The sequence below is a fragment of the Hyla sarda genome, chromosome 4 (genome assembly GCF_029499605.1).
Source record: "Hyla sarda isolate aHylSar1 chromosome 4, aHylSar1.hap1, whole genome shotgun sequence".
Classification (NCBI taxonomy): domain Eukaryota; kingdom Metazoa; phylum Chordata; class Amphibia; order Anura; family Hylidae; genus Hyla; species Hyla sarda.
In genome coordinates, this window is record NC_079192.1 from 203,613,834 (window position 1) to 203,632,474 (window position 18,641).

The 18,641-nt window shown below is 44.7% G+C and overlaps 1 protein-coding gene across 3 annotated transcripts in view; it reads right to left on the minus strand.

Moving 5' to 3' along the window:
* The window catches only part of USP6NL (USP6 N-terminal like), a 177,618-nt gene that overhangs the window by 123,065 nt on the left and 35,912 nt on the right, over nucleotides 1-18,641 (minus strand). Inside the window, exon 1 of one of the 3 annotated variants that reach the window (XM_056573300.1) lies at nucleotides 10,241-10,488. The exons of the other annotated variants lie outside the window; for them this stretch is intronic. Coding sequence (XP_056429275.1) covers nucleotides 10,241-10,313 — 73 coding nt within the window. The 5' untranslated portion in view covers nucleotides 10,314-10,488. Of the gene's footprint in view, nucleotides 1-10,240; nucleotides 10,489-18,641 lie in introns of those variants that run through there. 3 annotated transcript variants of the gene reach the window in all.

An 18,641-nucleotide genomic window follows, 5' to 3' on the forward strand; every position in this document is an offset into this window, starting at 1 on the left:
CCCTCAGGCACAGCCTATGTACATTTCATGTTCTGCAAACAACCACTGAGGTGACCACAGACCGATCATAAAAGCCATTTTGCCAAAAATCTGTTGAATTCTAATTATAGGTTTCATTTCTTTATAGTGTTTGGTCTCTCCTGAAAAAGTCTTTCCCAAAATCTGTTCCACAATAACACTATAGAAAATGTTCAATCTCACCAAAGCTTCTGGATGCAGTTATTACTCCAGAGATTTGTATGAAAGCAAATATATTTACCCTGAAACGGTCTATAAAAAAAAAAAAAAAAAAAAAAATCTATTTTCTGCAATTGTGCAACAGACGATGAAATGTAATTACCGTATATACTCGAGTATAAAGCATAGTTTTTCAGCACGATTTTTCGTGCTGAAAACGCCCCCTCGGCTTATACTCGAGTGAACTCTCCGCCTGTCAATCCCTTCTCAGTGGTCTTCAACCTGCAGACCTCAAGATGTTGCAAAACTACAACTCCCAGCATGCCCGGACAGCCATCGGCTGTCCGGGCATGCTGGGAGTTGTAGTTTTGAAACCTCTGGAGGTCCGCAGGTTGAAGATCACTACGGCCTTCGTCATCATCCAGACACCCCCTTTAGTTTTCTACTCACCTCCCCTCCCCTCGGTGGGAAGTTAGGGTGAGCTGGTCCGGGCCATCTATGCTGCAGGGACCGTCCGGTGGGGAGGGTTAGTCGTTCCAGGCTGTGCATTTTCACCCGGGGGGCCCTCTTATCTGTGTTCCGGGCCCGGACTAGTGACGGTGCCTTGACGACGACGCACAGGGACGCGCATGAACGTCCCTGTGCGTTGTCGTCAAGGCAACGTCACTAGTCCAGGGCCGGAACACAGATAAGAGGGCCCCCCGGGTGAAAATGCACAGCCTGGAACGACTAACTCCCCCCCCCCCACCCCGGGTGAAAATGGACAGCCCGGAATGACTAACCCTCCCCACCAGACGGTCCCTGCAGCATAGATGGCCCGGGCCAGCTCACCCTTCCTTCCCACCGAGGGGAGTAGAAAACTAAAGGGGGGGGGGTCTGGATGATGACGAAGGCTGCAGTGGTCTTCAACCTGCGGACCTCCAGAGGTTTCAAAACTACAACTCCCAGCATGCTGGGAGTTGTAGTTTTGCAACATCTGGAGGTCCGCAGGTTGAAGACCACTGATGAAGGGATTGACAGGCGGTGATGATGAAGGGAGGGGATGATGAGTGGGGGGGGGGATGATGACGGGGGGGTCTGGATGATGACATGGGGGGGATAATGTATTTCCCACCCTAGGCTTATAGTCGAGTCAATAACTTTTCCTGCGTTTTTGGGGTGAAATTAGGGGCCTCGGCTTATATTCGGGTCGGCTTATACTCGAGTATATACGGTAGCCGCATTTCAACCCAAGCTTTATGCAGCCTAAATAGAAGCTGATACATAAATTCTATGGGCATTCCAGTCAAATATACTGCTACTGTTTTCAATACAGAAATAATGTCCTATGCACTAAAGAAACGATTACACAAGAGAGGACTGGAAGAGATAGGGCAGTGGAGCTGAATCCAAATCCAGAACCGTGCACCCAAAGCTTATACTACAGATTGTATGTCACCACCATACACTGCTTAACAATTACCATGCACAACAGAATGTGCTTTAATTCTGATCAGGTATAAATTACTAGTGTACAATTGTGCTGGACCATCCTTTAATGGATGTAAACCATATTCAAAGTTATGAAAGTTGATTCTTCCCCCTTACACAGATAGGGGAGAATTCATCATTGGTTTTACCCTGGGTTTGTGGTGTACATTTGTCACACAGTAGTCAACATTTATCACTGTATTTAGACTGCTTTTTTGTCTAGAAAAGGCGCAAATAGGTGCAAGGGTTTATTTGCGCCTTTTGGTTTACACATTTCTGCTGATTTTGAGTTGCAATCCACTGATTTTGGCAATACACATGATATGGAAGGGTTTTATGAACTGCAAAATGCAAAAACGATGCAAAGCCACTGAAAAGTCTCTAAAACTACACCAGCCCAGACTTAGCTTAGCTTTTTGGTGTATGTGAAGAGTAAAATTTCAGAAAATGTGACCTGCACAAAATTTATCAAATGCTCTGTGACCGTATAATAAGTTTGGTGCTCCTACACATTACCAGCACACAAAAAAGGTGTAGAAAAAGGCTTCACTTGCACCTCCAATGATAAATGCTTCACTTACACCTACAATGATAAATGCTTCACTTACACCTACAATGATAAATGGTAGTAAGGAATTCATGATTTGAGACTTCTCAGTTTGTCGCATCTTTTGTCGCAACTGAGCTAACTTAGGCTCAAATCTACACCTGGCCTGACTTGGCATACAAAACTGACTACAAACAGCATTCTTAAAAAGTCGCACATTTTGTCGCACGGGATACAAAGTCGCACGAGAAGTCGCAGAGGGGTACCATACAAAGTGGTGTACCGAAGAAAAATGATCAGCACCAGATGCATCATGTAATAAATCTGGTGCAGGTACGCAGTTTCCACCACATGAATTAGTAGGGTAAAAAACGTTCATCTACACCACTCTTGATGAATAGCCCCCATAGTTTTTACAACAGCACAAGCAGAAAAGATCAACAGAAACTAACCTGTGGTGCGGATATACAAGTGGAAATAATGCTAATTGTTCACTGTGAAATATGTACCCGTGAAGTACAGAGTGAAGTACTCAGCCGTGCTCGATGATCGATGGGGATCTGAACAGACTTTTGACAAGTTTCTGTGACTCTCTTAAAGTACTGTTAAATGACGGGGACACTCGTCTTGCACACAGTGAAATGGATCATAACTAAATGTGACTTATTGCGCATAAATGCCCATCTGGCACATTGCCAATAGATGTTTTATATTTTCTTTTGAGTGCGTTATCTTAAAGGCTACAGATGCCTTTGAATTTAAAAAAATGTATTATTGTAATCTAATTCAAGAAAGGCAAGATAAGGGCACAAATTGAAGGGTACTATTGCACAAATGTATTTGCTTATTGGCTGCATGGCTTTTGTGACTTCTCTGTCCTTGGTATAACACATTTATAAAGATAGTATAAGAAACAGAACCCATGATAGTAGAGTGCAAACAATATGAAACTGCTGGGATAGTATACTGACTGGGATGGTTAGCACTATAAGGCTAAGTTTCCACTTGGTTTTTTTTCTGGCAGTTTTTGGATATCTGCCACTGCAGTTTTAGGGCCAAAGTCAGAAATGTATTCAAAAGGAATAGGACACATAAAGGAAGGACTTACACTTCTCCTTCCTTATGGAACCAATTCTGACTTTGGCTCAAAAACTGCAGTGGCGGATATCCAAAAACTGCCAGAAAAAAGTGGAAGCTTAGCCTAACCCAGAAATGCATGGTTGTATAGATTTCACATCAAAATAGTACAGTGATCATCAACTTACAATATAGTCAACAAACAATGGTCTTTCCTAGATCATTGTAACCTGAAATCATACTCAACATACATGCCAGAAAGTCTCGACTTGTAGCTCATGAGAATGGCTGGAAGATCAGACCAAGCAGATTGGGCATATTACTGTTAAAATCCTGTATTAGAGAAGTGCCTGCACTGACTTGCCATCTAGTAGCGCCTCCCTACAGTGTGGTGCAGTACTGTACTGCTCTTTACTTGTGCAGAAGAAGCTCCTGCCTTCTGTATAAGGTGAATCACAGCTTTTAGCAGTTATAGCTTGCTTTATCTATATTGTTACCATGTCTTTTTTAAATGTAATTTTTTTCTCATTTTGGGTTAAAGGAAAACGGTTACCCGTTCACCCGCAATATAAGAGGGGGACCTTCGGAGGATCAGGGTTTCGGACTGCAGGTTGGTATAGCAGTCCGAAACCCCAGATCGGTCTCCTGTTTACCCGCACTATAATCCGATGTATGAAAATTTGGATAACCTATGTAAGATGTTTCCCACAGTTTTCTTCCACCCTCAATTATCGACAATATACCTTTTTACGGCAGTCATTATACATCCTTATTCTATTCCACCTTTTTTAGGGCAGAGAATAAGGTGGTGCTGAGAAATCCCCTTAGATCCCCTTTTTCTACATATAATTAAAGCATCATATGTTTTCCAAAATGGTACCAGTAACAACAAACTTAGCCCTAACAGAGTCATAAGGTGAAATATTTCCAAAAAATGTGATAGGTCTAGTAATGTGCGACACCAATTACTTTTTTTTATATGTTTCTATTGTGCCGAAGTAAAATGTGAATATAAACATGGAATACATTTTATATTGTTGTAATTCTACTGACCAACAGAATAAAGTTTTAATGTTCATTTTATGATAAATAGTTACTTGCAATATTATGTATACTTGTGAAAAGCTCCACTAATGCATGTTTTTTGTTTCATGTACTCAGGTGCATAAACACGTCACCTTTTTGACTATTTCTATAATACACATTTAACACTGGATTTTTCCTGGCAAGGCCAGTTTAGATATTACCACACAGTACAACAAAGCAGGACCAAAGTAATTTCCCAAAGGTCATGAGGAGCAGAAATGACAGCGCGGCCATTTAATCACTGCACCACTTTGTAAGCAAACCTACAAAAGGAACAATTAACAGTACAGCGATGCGGGGATATTGGCTTCTCTGCAGGGTTCTACTACTTCAGACCGGTGGAACACAAATGTCCAAGAGTTAAAAAAAAAATAATAATAATTAGTGTAATAACAAAATAACAAAATGTTAAAGGGGTACTCCGGTGGAAAACAATTATGAACTGGTGCCAGAAAGTTAAAACAGATTTGTAAATGACTTCTATTAAAAAATCTTTACCCTTCCAGTGCTTTTTAGCAGCTGTATGCTAGAGGAAATTCTTTTCTTTTGAATTTTTTTTCATCTTGTCCATATTGCTCTCTGCTGACACCTGATGCCCGTATCAGGAACTGTCCAGAGCAGGAGAAAATTCCCATTGCAAACCTATGCTGCTCTGGACAGTTCCTGACACGGACAGCAGAGAGCACTGTGGGGGGGGGGGGGGGGGGGGAGAAAGAAATTCAAAAATAAAAGAACTGCCTCTGTAGCATACAGCTGCTAAAAAGTACTGGAAGGGTAAAGATTTTTTTAATAGAAGTTATTTACAAATCTGTTTAACTTTCTGGCACCAGTTGATTTAAAAAAAAAAAAAAAAATGTTGTTTTCCACCGGAGTACCCCTTTAAATTCCCTGCTGCTGCAGTGGTCCTTAGGAGACAGTTTATTTTGCTGCAGTGAGGATATCCCTTACATCAACATGAATGCTGCAGCCAGTCACTGGCCTCAGGAGTCTTATGCAATAAGTGCAAGCATCACACGGAGGCCAGTGATTGGCTGCAGTAGTCATGTGGATTTAAAAGACATCGCTGCAGCAGTAAACAAATACTGGCAACGACCACCAAAGGGTCAGGCAGGTGATTCATTAGGTGAATAATGGGTTATCCTCCTCTCCCATATTTCTTAAATTTTTAATCTCCCTTAAAGGGGTACTCCACTGGCCAGTGTTTGGAACATTTAGTTCTGAACGCTGTGTACACGCTGCGGGGGTCGGCCGACCCCCACAGCGCACACACAGCGTTTGGAACTAAATGTTCCAAACGCTGGCCAGTGGAGTACCCCTTTAAGCCGTCCATGTACGTACAAGCTAACATCAACCATTCTAGCCTTAGGTTACTCAAGTAGTAGTAGGTTACAAAGAAAAGAAAATGTGGCTAAACTAACAGCTGAAAACTTTAGTAGCCAATTGGAGCACCCTAGGGGCCAATTTATTTTATTTTCATTTTTGGTTTTAGGTCTTTAATGGGTACTCCAGTACTCCTCCACGAAGACCACCTAGGATCTCAAGGCGCTTCCTTAGTTATCGTCTGCCAACACCCTGCTCCATCCAAGGGAAGAATTGAGGGCCCTTCTATGAGACAAGGGAGGGAGGGCTGCTGTAAAGACAGGGATGTGGAAATCCTATCGCCCGACGCCTGGGACATTTAGTCCCGGGCAGGTGAATTTTTCATAGATTTAGCCCTGTATCGGGCAAGCAGGGACAGACAGACTTCCCCCTTATTTTTCTTTAATGTGTGAGGCGCAGGAGCCGATGCAAGTCTGCACCTCATACCGGCACTCATGGTGTAGAGAGGGGGCGGTGGCGGCCCCCAGCTGATTTCAGTAGTCGTGGGCCTCTGCTCAGAGCCCCCCAGCCGGCGTTTCTGCCTGTCTACATGATTGTCGCTGGGAGCAGATTTGCAGACGTGTGCTGCGCAGGCACAAGTCTGCTCTTAGCCCCTGAGGCGCCGGTGTGAGGTGAAAAAAAAAATCAAACCCATGAAAAATTCGGACCGAGCGAGGGCAGAGCACGAGGTCCGCACGTCTGCAGGAGATAATTAAGCCACGCCCCCTCATCCCCCCCCCGGAGGATGGAGAGCGCAGCTCTGCATAAGACAAGAAGACAGGGGGAGAATGAGGACGTACACAGCTCCTCGCCTCCCCCGTACACAGTTCCTCCCCTCCCCTGCTCGGTCTACACAGGAACTCACTTACCTCACGGAGGTTTCAAGTTTTCACGGGGGAAAATACAGAGCAGGGGGAGGGGAGAGGACGTGTGTGTGTGAGGAGATATACTGCACTGCATGGGCTGGGGATTTCACCCCACACCGGCTCAGGTGAGGAGGCCGAGCATGCAGGCGGTGGGAAGGAGGGGGGTTGTATATGTATGTAATGTATGATGTTGGGGGCAGCGGCGGGTGTATGTATGATGTGTCTATGTATGATGTATGGATGTAATGTATGATATAGGGGGCAGTGGCCCAGTGTATGTATGATATGTGTATTCATGTATGTTTTGTACAGGGGTGGACTGATAAGTGCTGCCACCAGTTGTGCTATCTAAATTTTTTAATTTATTTTTAGTGGCTTCTGGCCACCCGCACTAAATTGCACCCCCAGAATCCCCGCCCCTTCATACTCGCATGACGACCAAGAGCCCCACGGATGCACGCAAACATGCCCGAACCAAAACTACAACTTCCAGCATGTTGCACCATAACCTAAACTATAGAACTATAAAGTGCAACATGCTGGGAGTTGTAGTTTTGGTTCGGGTCAGCTGCAGAGCCATAGGCTGCATCAGGGCATGCTGGGTGTTGTAGTTACTAACTGCAATTTCCAGTATTCCTTGACACAGCCTATGGCTCTGCAGCTGACACGAACCAAAACTACAACTCCCAGCATGTTACACAATAACCTTAACTGGACTACTATACAGTGCAACATGCTGCAACACCCACACAACCATAGGCTGTATCAGGGAATGCTGGGTGCTGTAGTTATCTAGTAACTAAATGCAACGTAATGACACATAAATTAGAGTGAATAAAATGCACCACACAAACTGAAGCAGAACACAGTTATAGGGGTCAGATGGAGGGGGCGCAATTTTCTGGGCTTGCCTCGGGTGTAAAAGGAGCTAGCTTCAGCTCTTCCGCCGCTAATAGCCTGGCATGTTGCTATCGCCATGGCCGGCTATTAAACCATTAGATCACCGCTGTTAAAGGGGTTCTCCAGTGCTTAGACATCTTATCCCCTATCCAAAGTATAGGGGATAAGATGCCTGATCGCGGGAGTCCCGCCGCTGGGGACCCCCGTGATCTTGCACGCGGCACCCTGTTTGTAATCAGTCCCCGGAGCATGTTCGCTCCAGGTCTGATTAGCGGCGACCACAGGGCCGGCGGCATGTGACGTCACGCCTCCGCCCGTGTGTGACCTCACGCTCCGCCCCTCAATGCAAGTCTATGGGAGGGGGTGTGACAGCTATCACGCACCTGAAGGCTTGCATTGAGGGGCGGAGCGTGACGTCACACGGGGGCGGAGGCGTGACGTGGCCCTGTGGTCGCCGGGGACTGATTACAAACGGGGTGCCGCGTGCAAGATCACGGGACTCCCGCAATCAGGCATCTTATCCCCTATCCTTTGGAATGGGGGATAAGAAGTCTAAGCACCAGAAGTTGACATCAGTGTCTAAATGGATCTTATATCCATCCCTGGTGGTCTAGTGGGGTGGATCGTACTATTTTGGTTGAAATTATTTTATATACCAGGACAAGTGGATTTTCTTGAGGGACAAGTAGATTGTGTTCCGCTTTAGCCCCTTGGACAAGCAGTTTTTTTGTTTTGTTTTTTTCCACACCCCTGTGACTCCATACAAATATGTATAACATTGTAAAAAAAAATTTTACCAATATAAAGTACATGGTAAATCCTTATATATTTGAAAGCAAAACCTAGATTATGGCTCTGTATAAAAAGGTACAAAAACAGCACGCCGGCTCACAACCACCACCACAAGGAATCCAAAAGGGGCACAGACAGCAGTGGAGCTGCAATGGCAGTCAGGAAGTGGAGCGCCCAGCACCATGGAGATTCTTAGCTATTTCTTTATTAAATTTCCTTACATCCACATAGGAACAAGTGTAAGATCTGATGCTTTTCTGCTTTTAAGCCTAAATCATAGATTATTGCTTATTGTAGACTAAATATTTCCCTTCATAAAGCCATAGAAAGCCCAAGACCTTTACTTACATTGCAGGAAACTTTACAGCTGGCGTAAAACAAAAAAAGCATTAAGCTGGGTTCATATGGCATTTTTTTCTTGCAATTTATAGATCAGGGAAAAAGCACAAAAGTGCAGTTTTAACAGGCGAAACATTTCAAAGAAGTGTTTCACCTGTTAGATCTGCACTTCCAGTAGCCGCACTGCAAGTCCATAGCAATTTGCAGTTAAAACCCCACGCAGTTATTACAAAGCATTTTTAATCTGGCCTTTAAAGTGTAATAAAAAAAAACTGTAAAAAAAATATTCTGTGTGACCTCTGCCTATCCTGAGTTCACACAACTTACAGCCATCAATAATGTGTCAGAAGGAGAAGGTATACCTGTCATTTGCAAAAAACATTTTATATCATGTAAATATTCTATGTATGTTTTAATTTACATTGGTAAAACAAACAAAAAATGTGAATATAATTGGGTGAAAAAATGCTGTCTTCTCCCTGCAGCTATCATCTGTGTGTGTGTGTGTGGTGACAAATAGCAGGGCTCCGGGCACTGAGGGCAAGCAGGGCTCCGGGTACTGAGGGCAAGCAGGGCTCCGGGCACTGAGGGCAAGCAGGGCTCCGGGCACTGAGGGCAAGCAGGGCTCCGGGCACTGAGGGCAAGCAGGGCTCCGGGCACTGAGGGCAAGCAGGGCTCCGGGCACTGAGGGCAAGCAGGGCTCCGGGCACTGAGGGCAAGCAGGGCTCCGGGCACTGAAGACAAGCAGGGCTCCGGGCACTGAGGACAAGCAGGGCTCCGGGCACTGAGGACAAGCAGGGCTCCGGGCACTGAGGACAAGCAGGGCTCCGGGCACTGAGGACAAGCAGGGCTCCGGGCACTGAGGACAAGCAGGGCTCCGGGCACTGAGGACAAGCAGGGCTCCGGGCACTGAGGACAAGCAGGGCTCCGGGCACTGAGGACAAGCAGGGCTCCGGGCACTGAGGACAAGCAGAATGTGTGTGTACATATTACAGATACACTGGTTTAACTGCATTTTTGTTTGTTTTTAGTTTTTTTATATTTTTTTTATTTTTTTTTTTTAAAGTCTATTAACCTAATTCCTTTGGTCTAATTCTCAGAAGAAAAGTGCTAACATGAAAGTTTACATAATGGAAAAACATTGTTTTTGGACCATCCTCCTGACCTCCCTCTCCACTTCAAACATTCATTCTTGACAGAATTGAATAGTTTGCCGAATTTTCTGAAGAACATTTTCAAATACCTGCTAACACATATGCACCCTGCTTATTCCTGCATACAGCTAAGCCAGATGACAACAGATCTACACATCTGTATTCTATACACTCTCACAAGTTTTATGAAAAAAGGAAATCGCTCATAAAGTCAATAACAAATTCTACAGACAGACAGACGGATACATGAGGGTAGTGAGCACACCAAACACAGCCTGCCCTCTGTGAAAGCAAATGTCACCATAGCCCTTTATCCTGCAGAAGAAAGAAACCGTACAAAAGGGTTAACATGAAAGAGGAAGCATCAAATGAAGAAGAGTAGCACCAACACTGACCACTCTGCTTATTGAACATCTCTATGGCTTACGATAAAAATAAAAAAAGCTGAGGATCACACTTTCCAAGGAGCCTACCTTTCTTTGCTGTGGCTGCTCTGCGTCTCGACGGGGAGACCAATTCTTTCACAATCTGCAAGACTTGAATCATTGCTAGTTAGCGAGACAAGACGCCAGCTGCTCATACATAAAGCCAACAGGTTTCATCACTAGAGCTCATTGTATTCCTCTCCTATGAGCTCCAGCAATGCAGAAAAGGAAGATCATACCTTCGTGGAGATGCTTCTCTAAAAATCTTTTGAAAGCTTAAAGGCAACCTTCAGGACTAGCAGCCGATGCACCGAGCATGGTTAGATGAGGGAACGCGGTTATGTTCATTGCAGTCAAGTAATGCATATCCAGCCCTCAAAGTCTAGTAGTGTATAGCAGCATGAATAATCGCATCTTGAAATGGTTCACAGAGATAAGAAGAGCTCAACAACAATACCAACAAGGCAAAGCACAAAACAATGGGAAAGTTTTACACAATGGAAAATGCAATAGAAAAGATTAAATGAAGAATCTCATGCAGTGCTATCTGCAACAAGCAGCGCCATAGTACACAGCAGCACATGCCTCAAACCGCAAACACACCCGGCGATGTACCATACGACACACACTACAGACAACATGAAATTGTGAGGAGTCATTCCCACCCATGTTCCTATGAAGAAAATGTGTCACCAGAAAATGACATTGTTTGAATCAGTTTTAATGCGAACCATATATTATTTATAATAATTTCGGGTGATCTTTTTCTAATGTTATATTATATAATGGTCCTGAAATTTGCAGTTTCATTCTGGACCCTTTGCCTCATTTTCCAGTAATGTCTTTCTTTTCAGCACAGACCGGAGTACAGTGAAAGGTGACAACAGTGAAGAGAACACTGGATCCACCACCATTCACAGCAGAGATCAGCATCCTCCTCCCTGTAGAATGGCCTATGAAAAGGTCACAGAGAATGCCTACATTTTTTTTTTTTTGAGCTCAGGTAAAATGTCAGCCCCCATAATAATGCGCAAAAAGAGTTACCCATTGTAACAGGCATGAGATAGGCTCAATGTTGGGTTCCAATTTCAAACAGAAGTGATTCTGTAATGCTGCCTACATTTCCCATCAACACTCAGGCTGAGGAGGTGGAGTTTGGTCCTTGTAACTAGTCCTCTAATCAAACTGCAGGTGCTGGAGTTCACCAAGATGAACTGAAACTCATAAGTGGGTTGAGGCCTGTTCACATTATGTGCAGTTATGATGCACTTTCTTATTTAAAGATAATTTTTAAAATAAATATTGCCTGGAGACAGAAGGTATTTGACCTATAATCACAACTGAGGTGTTTTATCAAGATCTTCTGGTAAAAGATGATGTCATCATGTAGTTTACAGGAAGTCCCCTGAGCCAGGACTGACATTCTCTGACACACATTAAAGAGTACCTCATTAACTTGATAAATGTTCTAATCCTCCCAGTTCACTGCCCCCATCATAAAAAACCACCCTCTGCCTTTATTTTTATTATTTTTTTGTTTTCTACCTTGATATTGCTATGTATTTTCTTCTCAGCCTCTTGTTCAGATTCAAAGACAGGAAAGGGGCGTTCCCCAGCAGGCTGTGACATCATTTGAAGCCATACAGGGGAGAACTTCCTCCTCTCTCACTCTGCTACACACAGCCCAGAGCAGTTCAGCGTGTGAGATGAGCTGTGATTGGATAAGGCTGAAACCCCTCCCGCAGAACTCTAGGCTGCATTTCCTGTGTTTGGACTTCTGCCAGGCCAGCAGGAGTCCAAGGTCTGTTGAAAAGATGGGGGGGGGGGAGAAGTGTGCTCTGGACAAGTAGCAAGATACCTAGAGGCAGCTTTTTTAAACACAAAACATGGAAAACGTACATTTTTTTTTTTTTTAAACAAAGTACATTAGATATATTTTTTATTTACCCTAAGGAATGCAATAGCAAAAATAAGTCTTAATGAGAGTGCCCATTTAAGCATGGTTACTTTGTGAGAGTTAAGATGGTGATCACAAAGTTATAGTAATAAACACACATGGATGGAGTGGTGCTGGAATAAAACAAATTGGGGGAGATATATCAAAACCTCTGTAAAAGGGAAAAGCTGACCATAGAAGCCATCTGATTGGTTGCTTTCATTTTTGAGAGGCCCTTTTGAAAATGAAAGAGGAGATCTGATTGGTAGCCATGTGCAACTGGTCGATTTTTCCTCTACACAGTTTTTGATAAATTTCCCCATTGTGTGTTGTGCCTAGGGAAAGAGAGTGCATTTATTTTATTTTTATTTTTTTTAAACATTAAAAGCTTCTTTAACCAGTTTAGACTGCATGGTCAGTGTTACAAGTTTCCACCTAAAGGGGTTACTCAGATACTAGAACATTTTTTATATGTTGCAGGGGCCACAATGACAATTAAAAAATATATACATACCTCGCTACCTAGGTTAATGTTTGTTTCTTTTTTATTGTACTTGCAACATGGTATCTGGACAACCCCTAGAAATGGCATTCCCTACTAGAATATAGGTTTTCCTTCTAATCTACAATGGCACCCGGGTTTTTTTGGAAAACTAAAATTATGTACAGTGTTATAATTAATATGTCATTGACTAAAGCTTTAGACAGCCACTTCCTAGACCTAACTACAAGAGAAGGCCTTTTTTCTTAGCCGTGATATGCCAACCTCAGAACTAATTCCATTCTGACAATTAGGTGCCCATTAGAGATGAGAGAACTTACAGTAAATTCAATTCGTCACAAACTTCTCGGCTCGGCGGTTGCCGACTTTAGCCTGCATAAATTATTTCAGCTTTCAGGTGCTCCGGTGGTCTGAAAAAGGTGGATACAGTTCTAGGAGATTCTCTCCTAGGACTGTATCCACTTTTTCCAGCCAACTGGAGCACCTGAAGGCTGAACTCATTTATGCAGGCTAAAGTCGGCAACCGCCGAGAAGTTTGTGACGAATCGAATTTACTTTAAAGGAGTAGTCCAGTGGTGACTCAGTGGTGAACAACTTATCCCCTATCCTAAGGATAGGGGATAAGTTGCAGATCGCGGGGGGTCCGACCGCTGGGGCCCCCTGCGATCTCTCTGTACGGGGCCCCGACAGCCCGCGGGAAGGGGGCGTGTCGACCTCCGCACGAGGCGGCGGCCGACACGCCCCCTCAATACAACTCTATGGCAGAGCCGAAGTGCTGCCTTCGTCAATCTCCGGCTCTGCCATAGAGATGTATTGAGGGGGCGTGTCGGCCGCCGCTTCGTGCAGGGGTCGACACCTGCTATCTGGGCCGAGAACCGGGGCCCCGTACAGAGAGATCGCAGGGGGCCCCAGCGGTCAGACCCCCCGCGATCTCAAACTTATCCCCTATCCTTAGGATAGGGGATAAGTTTTTCACCACTGGACTACCCCTTTAAGTTCTCTCATCTCTAATGCCCATTTTCTAAACATGAAAAAGGAACTAGGAGGAGATGCTTTTACAGAAATTTTATACAGGGGGAGACATAATTTTAGCGTCATGCCCTGCAATGACATGATGAAGCATAGTCTACATCTAATTTTATTTAATTAAAAATGCTTATACCCTGCCACTTATGTACTGCTTTGCATTTTTAAAACCTGTCGTCAATTAAACAATTCTCTAAATTATTGTATCATAAAATATAAAGTTTTTCAAAACTAAGTCATTGTAGTTTGTAACACAAGGCTAAAACTGGTCAGATGTGCAAGTACTTTAATTCCATGCATTTAACAGGACATGTTCCTGCACATTGAGAAGGATGGGAGAGTTGTCTTAAATAGATGGGAGGTAAGCTGACAGAAGATGTGAGGAGATCTGTTGGACAACTATGGCTGACATAGCAGTGTGTCAGAACCTGAAGGAAAGACAAGTCTGGAGCACAAATAGATGAAGTACAATCTGCACACAACTACTGAAGGAGCGCCGATACAAAGGAAATTTTAAGGAAACAAAGAGGTGGAAATTTTCCAAGAATAATGCAATCTGCAAGCAAGAAAAGGGCACTTCTGACTGAGTCATGTACATGCCAATAGGAAAATGCTTCTCCTAAACCACTGGACATCACTTGACTATACATAAACTAACTTCTCACTGACTGTTTGGGAATACACCTACTCAGGGATGTGGAAATCCTATCGCCCGACGCCCAGGACAAGTAGTTTTGGGCACCGGGCAGGTTAATTGTTCACAGATTTAGCCCTGTATCGGGCTAGCAGGGACAGACCGACTTCCCCCTTATTTTTCTTTTATGACGGTGTGAGGTGCAGGAGCGGATGGAAGTCTACACCTCACACCGGCGCTCAGAGTGTATGGAGGGGCGGCAGCCCCGTGCAGTGCAGTCTGTCCTCCTCACACACACACACACACAAATCCTCCCCAGCCCCGTGCAGTGCGTCCTCTCTTTCTCCACGTCCTCTGGTGTGAAGCTCAGGTGAGGAGGCCGAACGCGAAGGCGGCGGGAAGGGTGGTTGTATATGTATGTTATGTATGATTGGGGGGGGGGTATCAGCAGCGTGTATGGCGTCTGCGCATGTGTGACGCGTGTATGGCGTCTGCGCATGTGTGACGCGTGTATGGCGTCTGCGCATGTGTGACGCGTGTATGGCGTCTGCGCATGTGTGACGCGTGTATGGCGTCTGCGCATGTGTGACGCGTGTATGGCGTCTGCGCATGTGTGACGCGTGTATGGCGTCTGCGCATGTGTGACGCGTGTATGGCGTCTGCGCATGTGTGACGCGTGTATGGCGTCTGCGCATGTGTGACGCGTGTATGGCGTCTGCGCATGTGTGACGCGTGTATGGCGTCTGCGCATGTGTGACGCGTGTATGGCGTCTGCGCATGTGTGACGCGTGTATGGCGTCTGCGCATGTGTGACGCGTGTATGGCGTCTGCGCATGTGTGACGCGTGTATGGCGTCTGCGCATGTGTGACGCGTGTATGGCGTCTGCGCATGTGTGACGCGTGTATGGCGTCTGCGCATGTGTGACGCGTGTATGGCGTCTGCGCATGTGTGACGCGTGTATGGCGTCTGCGCATGTGTGACGCGTGTATGGCGTCTGCGCATGTGTGACGCGTGTATGGCGTCTGCGCATGTGTGACGCGTGTATGGCGTCTGCGCATGTGTGACGCGTGTATGGCGTCTGCGCATGTGTGACGCGTGTATGGCGTCTGCGCATGTGTGACGCGTGTATGGCGTCTGCGCATGTGTGACGCGTGTATGGCGTCTGCGCATGTGTGACGCGTGTATGGCGTCTGCGCATGTGTGACGCGTGTATGGCGTCTGTCTATATGTGACGCGTGTATGGCGTCTGTCTATGTGACGTGTGTATGGTGTCTGTATATGTGACGTGTGTATGGTGTCTGTGTATATGTGACGTGTGTATGGTGTCTGTATATATGATGTGTGTATGTGTATGATGTCTGTGTATACATGTGTGATGTGTGTATGTGTATGATGTCTGTATGTGTGTGTATGACGTGTGTATATGTGATGTGTGTATGATGTCTGTGTATATGTGATGTGTGTATGATGTCTGTGTATATGTGATGTGTGTATGATGTCTGTGTATATGTGATGTGTGTATGATGTCTGTGTATATGTGATGTGTGTATGGTATGTGTATGTAATGTATGATGGGGGCAGCGGCGGGTGTATGTATGTGTGATGTGTGTATGTAATGTATAATATAGGGGGCAGTGGCCGGTGTATGTAATGTATATGTGTATGTATGATGTGTGTATGTATGATGTCTCTATGTATGTATATACTGTATAATATAGGGGGCAGTGGCCCAGTGTATGTATGATATGTGTATGCATGTATGTTTTGTACAGGGGTGGACTGATAAGTGCTGCCGCCAGTTGTGCTAATTTTTTTTAAATATATTTTTAGTGGCTTCTGGCCACCCACACTATATTGCACCCCCAGAATCCTGCCCCCTTCATACTCACCCGCCAACCAAGAGCCCCACGGATGCACACAAACACACCTGAACCAACACTACAACTCCCAGCATGTTGCACCATAACCTAAACTGTAGAACTATAAAGTGCAACATGCTGGGAGTTGTAGTTTTGGTTCGGGTCAGCTGCGGAGCCATAGGCTGCATCAGGGCATGCTGGGTGTTGTAGTTAATAACTGCAATTCCCAGTATTCCTTGACAGACTATGGCTCTGCAGCTGACACAAACCAAAACTACAACTCCCAGCATGTTACACAATAACCTTAACTATACTACTATACAGTGCAACATGCTGCAACACCCACACAACCATAGGCTGCATCAGGGCATGCTTGGAGTTGTAGTTATCTAGTAACTAAATGCAACTTCCTGCATTTTCTGACACATAAGAGTAAAAAAATGCACCACACAAACTGGAGAAGCAGAACACCCCCCCCCCCCCCCCCCCCCCCCAGTAACAGCGCTGTTAAGTGGTATCCAATCAAAAGACTCCATATACAAGTCCCTATGAAGACTGAAGTGGATTTTCTTGAGGGACAAGTCTTTTTTTATTTATTTATTTTTTATTTCCACACCCCTGCTACTCCTCAAGGAATGCCCCTTACATGGCATCCAATACAACACGTGACAGTCAACAAGTGGACAGAGAGAAGAACCATGGAATGTATGCTTATTCTGAAACTGCAAATATATCCAGTTGTGGGGACACGGTTACCTCTCACATTGTCATGTTTAGAATTGTGAAGAACAAAACCACATAAAATGTTCAAATTTCAGTAGAAATTTAGGCTAAGATTTTGGATTAAAATGCCTGAAATAAAGAACATTCTTTCGGCAGAATCTGCTTGAGAAATGCAGTTCCATCAAGGGTCCAAGCTCGAACTGAGTCAGTCGGCACCTACTGTGCACAGAATGTCCGCCCATAGTGTAAATGTACCCTTACAGCAGCAGGAGTCCTCCACGGACTACTCATTTCTGCATGGAATTCCGCATGAAAATTCTGCATAACAATGTATAGCCAATACACTTCGGGAATTTCTGCTGCAGGAATTCCATTAAAGTGGGAAACATTTCTGCAGAATTTTCATTCAGAATTCCTGCCGTGTAAACATAGCCTTTCACATATATTGTGCCTTCTCTCATCACTCCTAAGACTAATAGAAGCTATTATACCATTCCCCACGATTGGCCTTCCTCATGGAATAAAGTCTGGAAATCCACTTTGGGGGTTACCCATTCACTGGGAATGCTATTTTCAGGGTCTGAGACTGTTGGCACGCCACAAATTTCAGTCCGAACTTTATTCCTCATCCACAGCAGCAGCTATCAGCAGCCCTGCGCACATTATACAAAACAAAACCTGCTGGGCTGAGTGCTACCTAAACAGCTTTCCTAGCCATCTGGATGAGCCTAGCGCTCAATGCTGTACACATGTGGCACAATCGATAAAGTCTCCCACAAGACTTGGCTTCCAGTGTGATAAGACACAGGTATTGCAAAGCCTGCAGGAGCCAAGACAGAAATCACCTTGAAGATCTTAAGACTTTCAGGAAGGAACCACCTAGTGGACGTCTATTAATCAGTGGAAGTTACTCTTTTCTCCACAACGCCAACATCCCCTCGTGTTCGGTTTCCAGTACCAACCTTAAGGCTTGGTTTACACTATGGAATTTACGACCATAGTTCCCCTTAGGAATTTCCGTCAGACATTCCAGTGCAGAGAATCCCATTGCTGGCTATGGAATTCCGCTGCACAGTTCAGGTCTTATCCATTCTCCTGGAGGAATCCGTGCCGACTATGGGGATGGCAATGTCTGCCTGAGCTCGTAATCTCCGGTCGGTTTTTGTCTGGCCTGAAATTTCTCAATGTGAAGCTAGCCTAACAGGAGAAATGGCTTTCTCCATTATTTTCAGTTTCCAAAGGAGGCACAATGCAACACACACCCACCTTTAATTTTGCGGTATACTGACCAGACGAAGGACCAATTTTACACATTTTTCAATATGTAGCTTTTTAGCAAGAACCTAAACTAAGATTGGGCCTTTGCTTCACAAGACTGTAGGCAGCGAGAAAACGAGTTAACAGAGGGGTGGTGTTTGTCCTCAGCTACAAGTAGAGAAAAAGGGCCACTGGGGCACTATTGTCAAATCACAGGTGAGGAGTGGAGGTTTTATAGTAAGAATTAGCATTAATGCTTAGAAATAGATATTAAAACATCTCATCAGTATAAAACACATTGAGAGAGAGAATTTTAAAGATTTTTTGCTTCTCTTCGTGAGACTATTTGGCTTCAGAGATTTCCGAGCTTCCAGTTAATAGAGTCCTAAAGCAGCAGGAGAAGAGCTCCAAAAACGTCCTCTACCTATGATCAATACTACTATACTGGTGTCTACACAGAAAACCTGTCAGATGAATTATAGATCACACATGCTGCTCACTAAAATAGGTA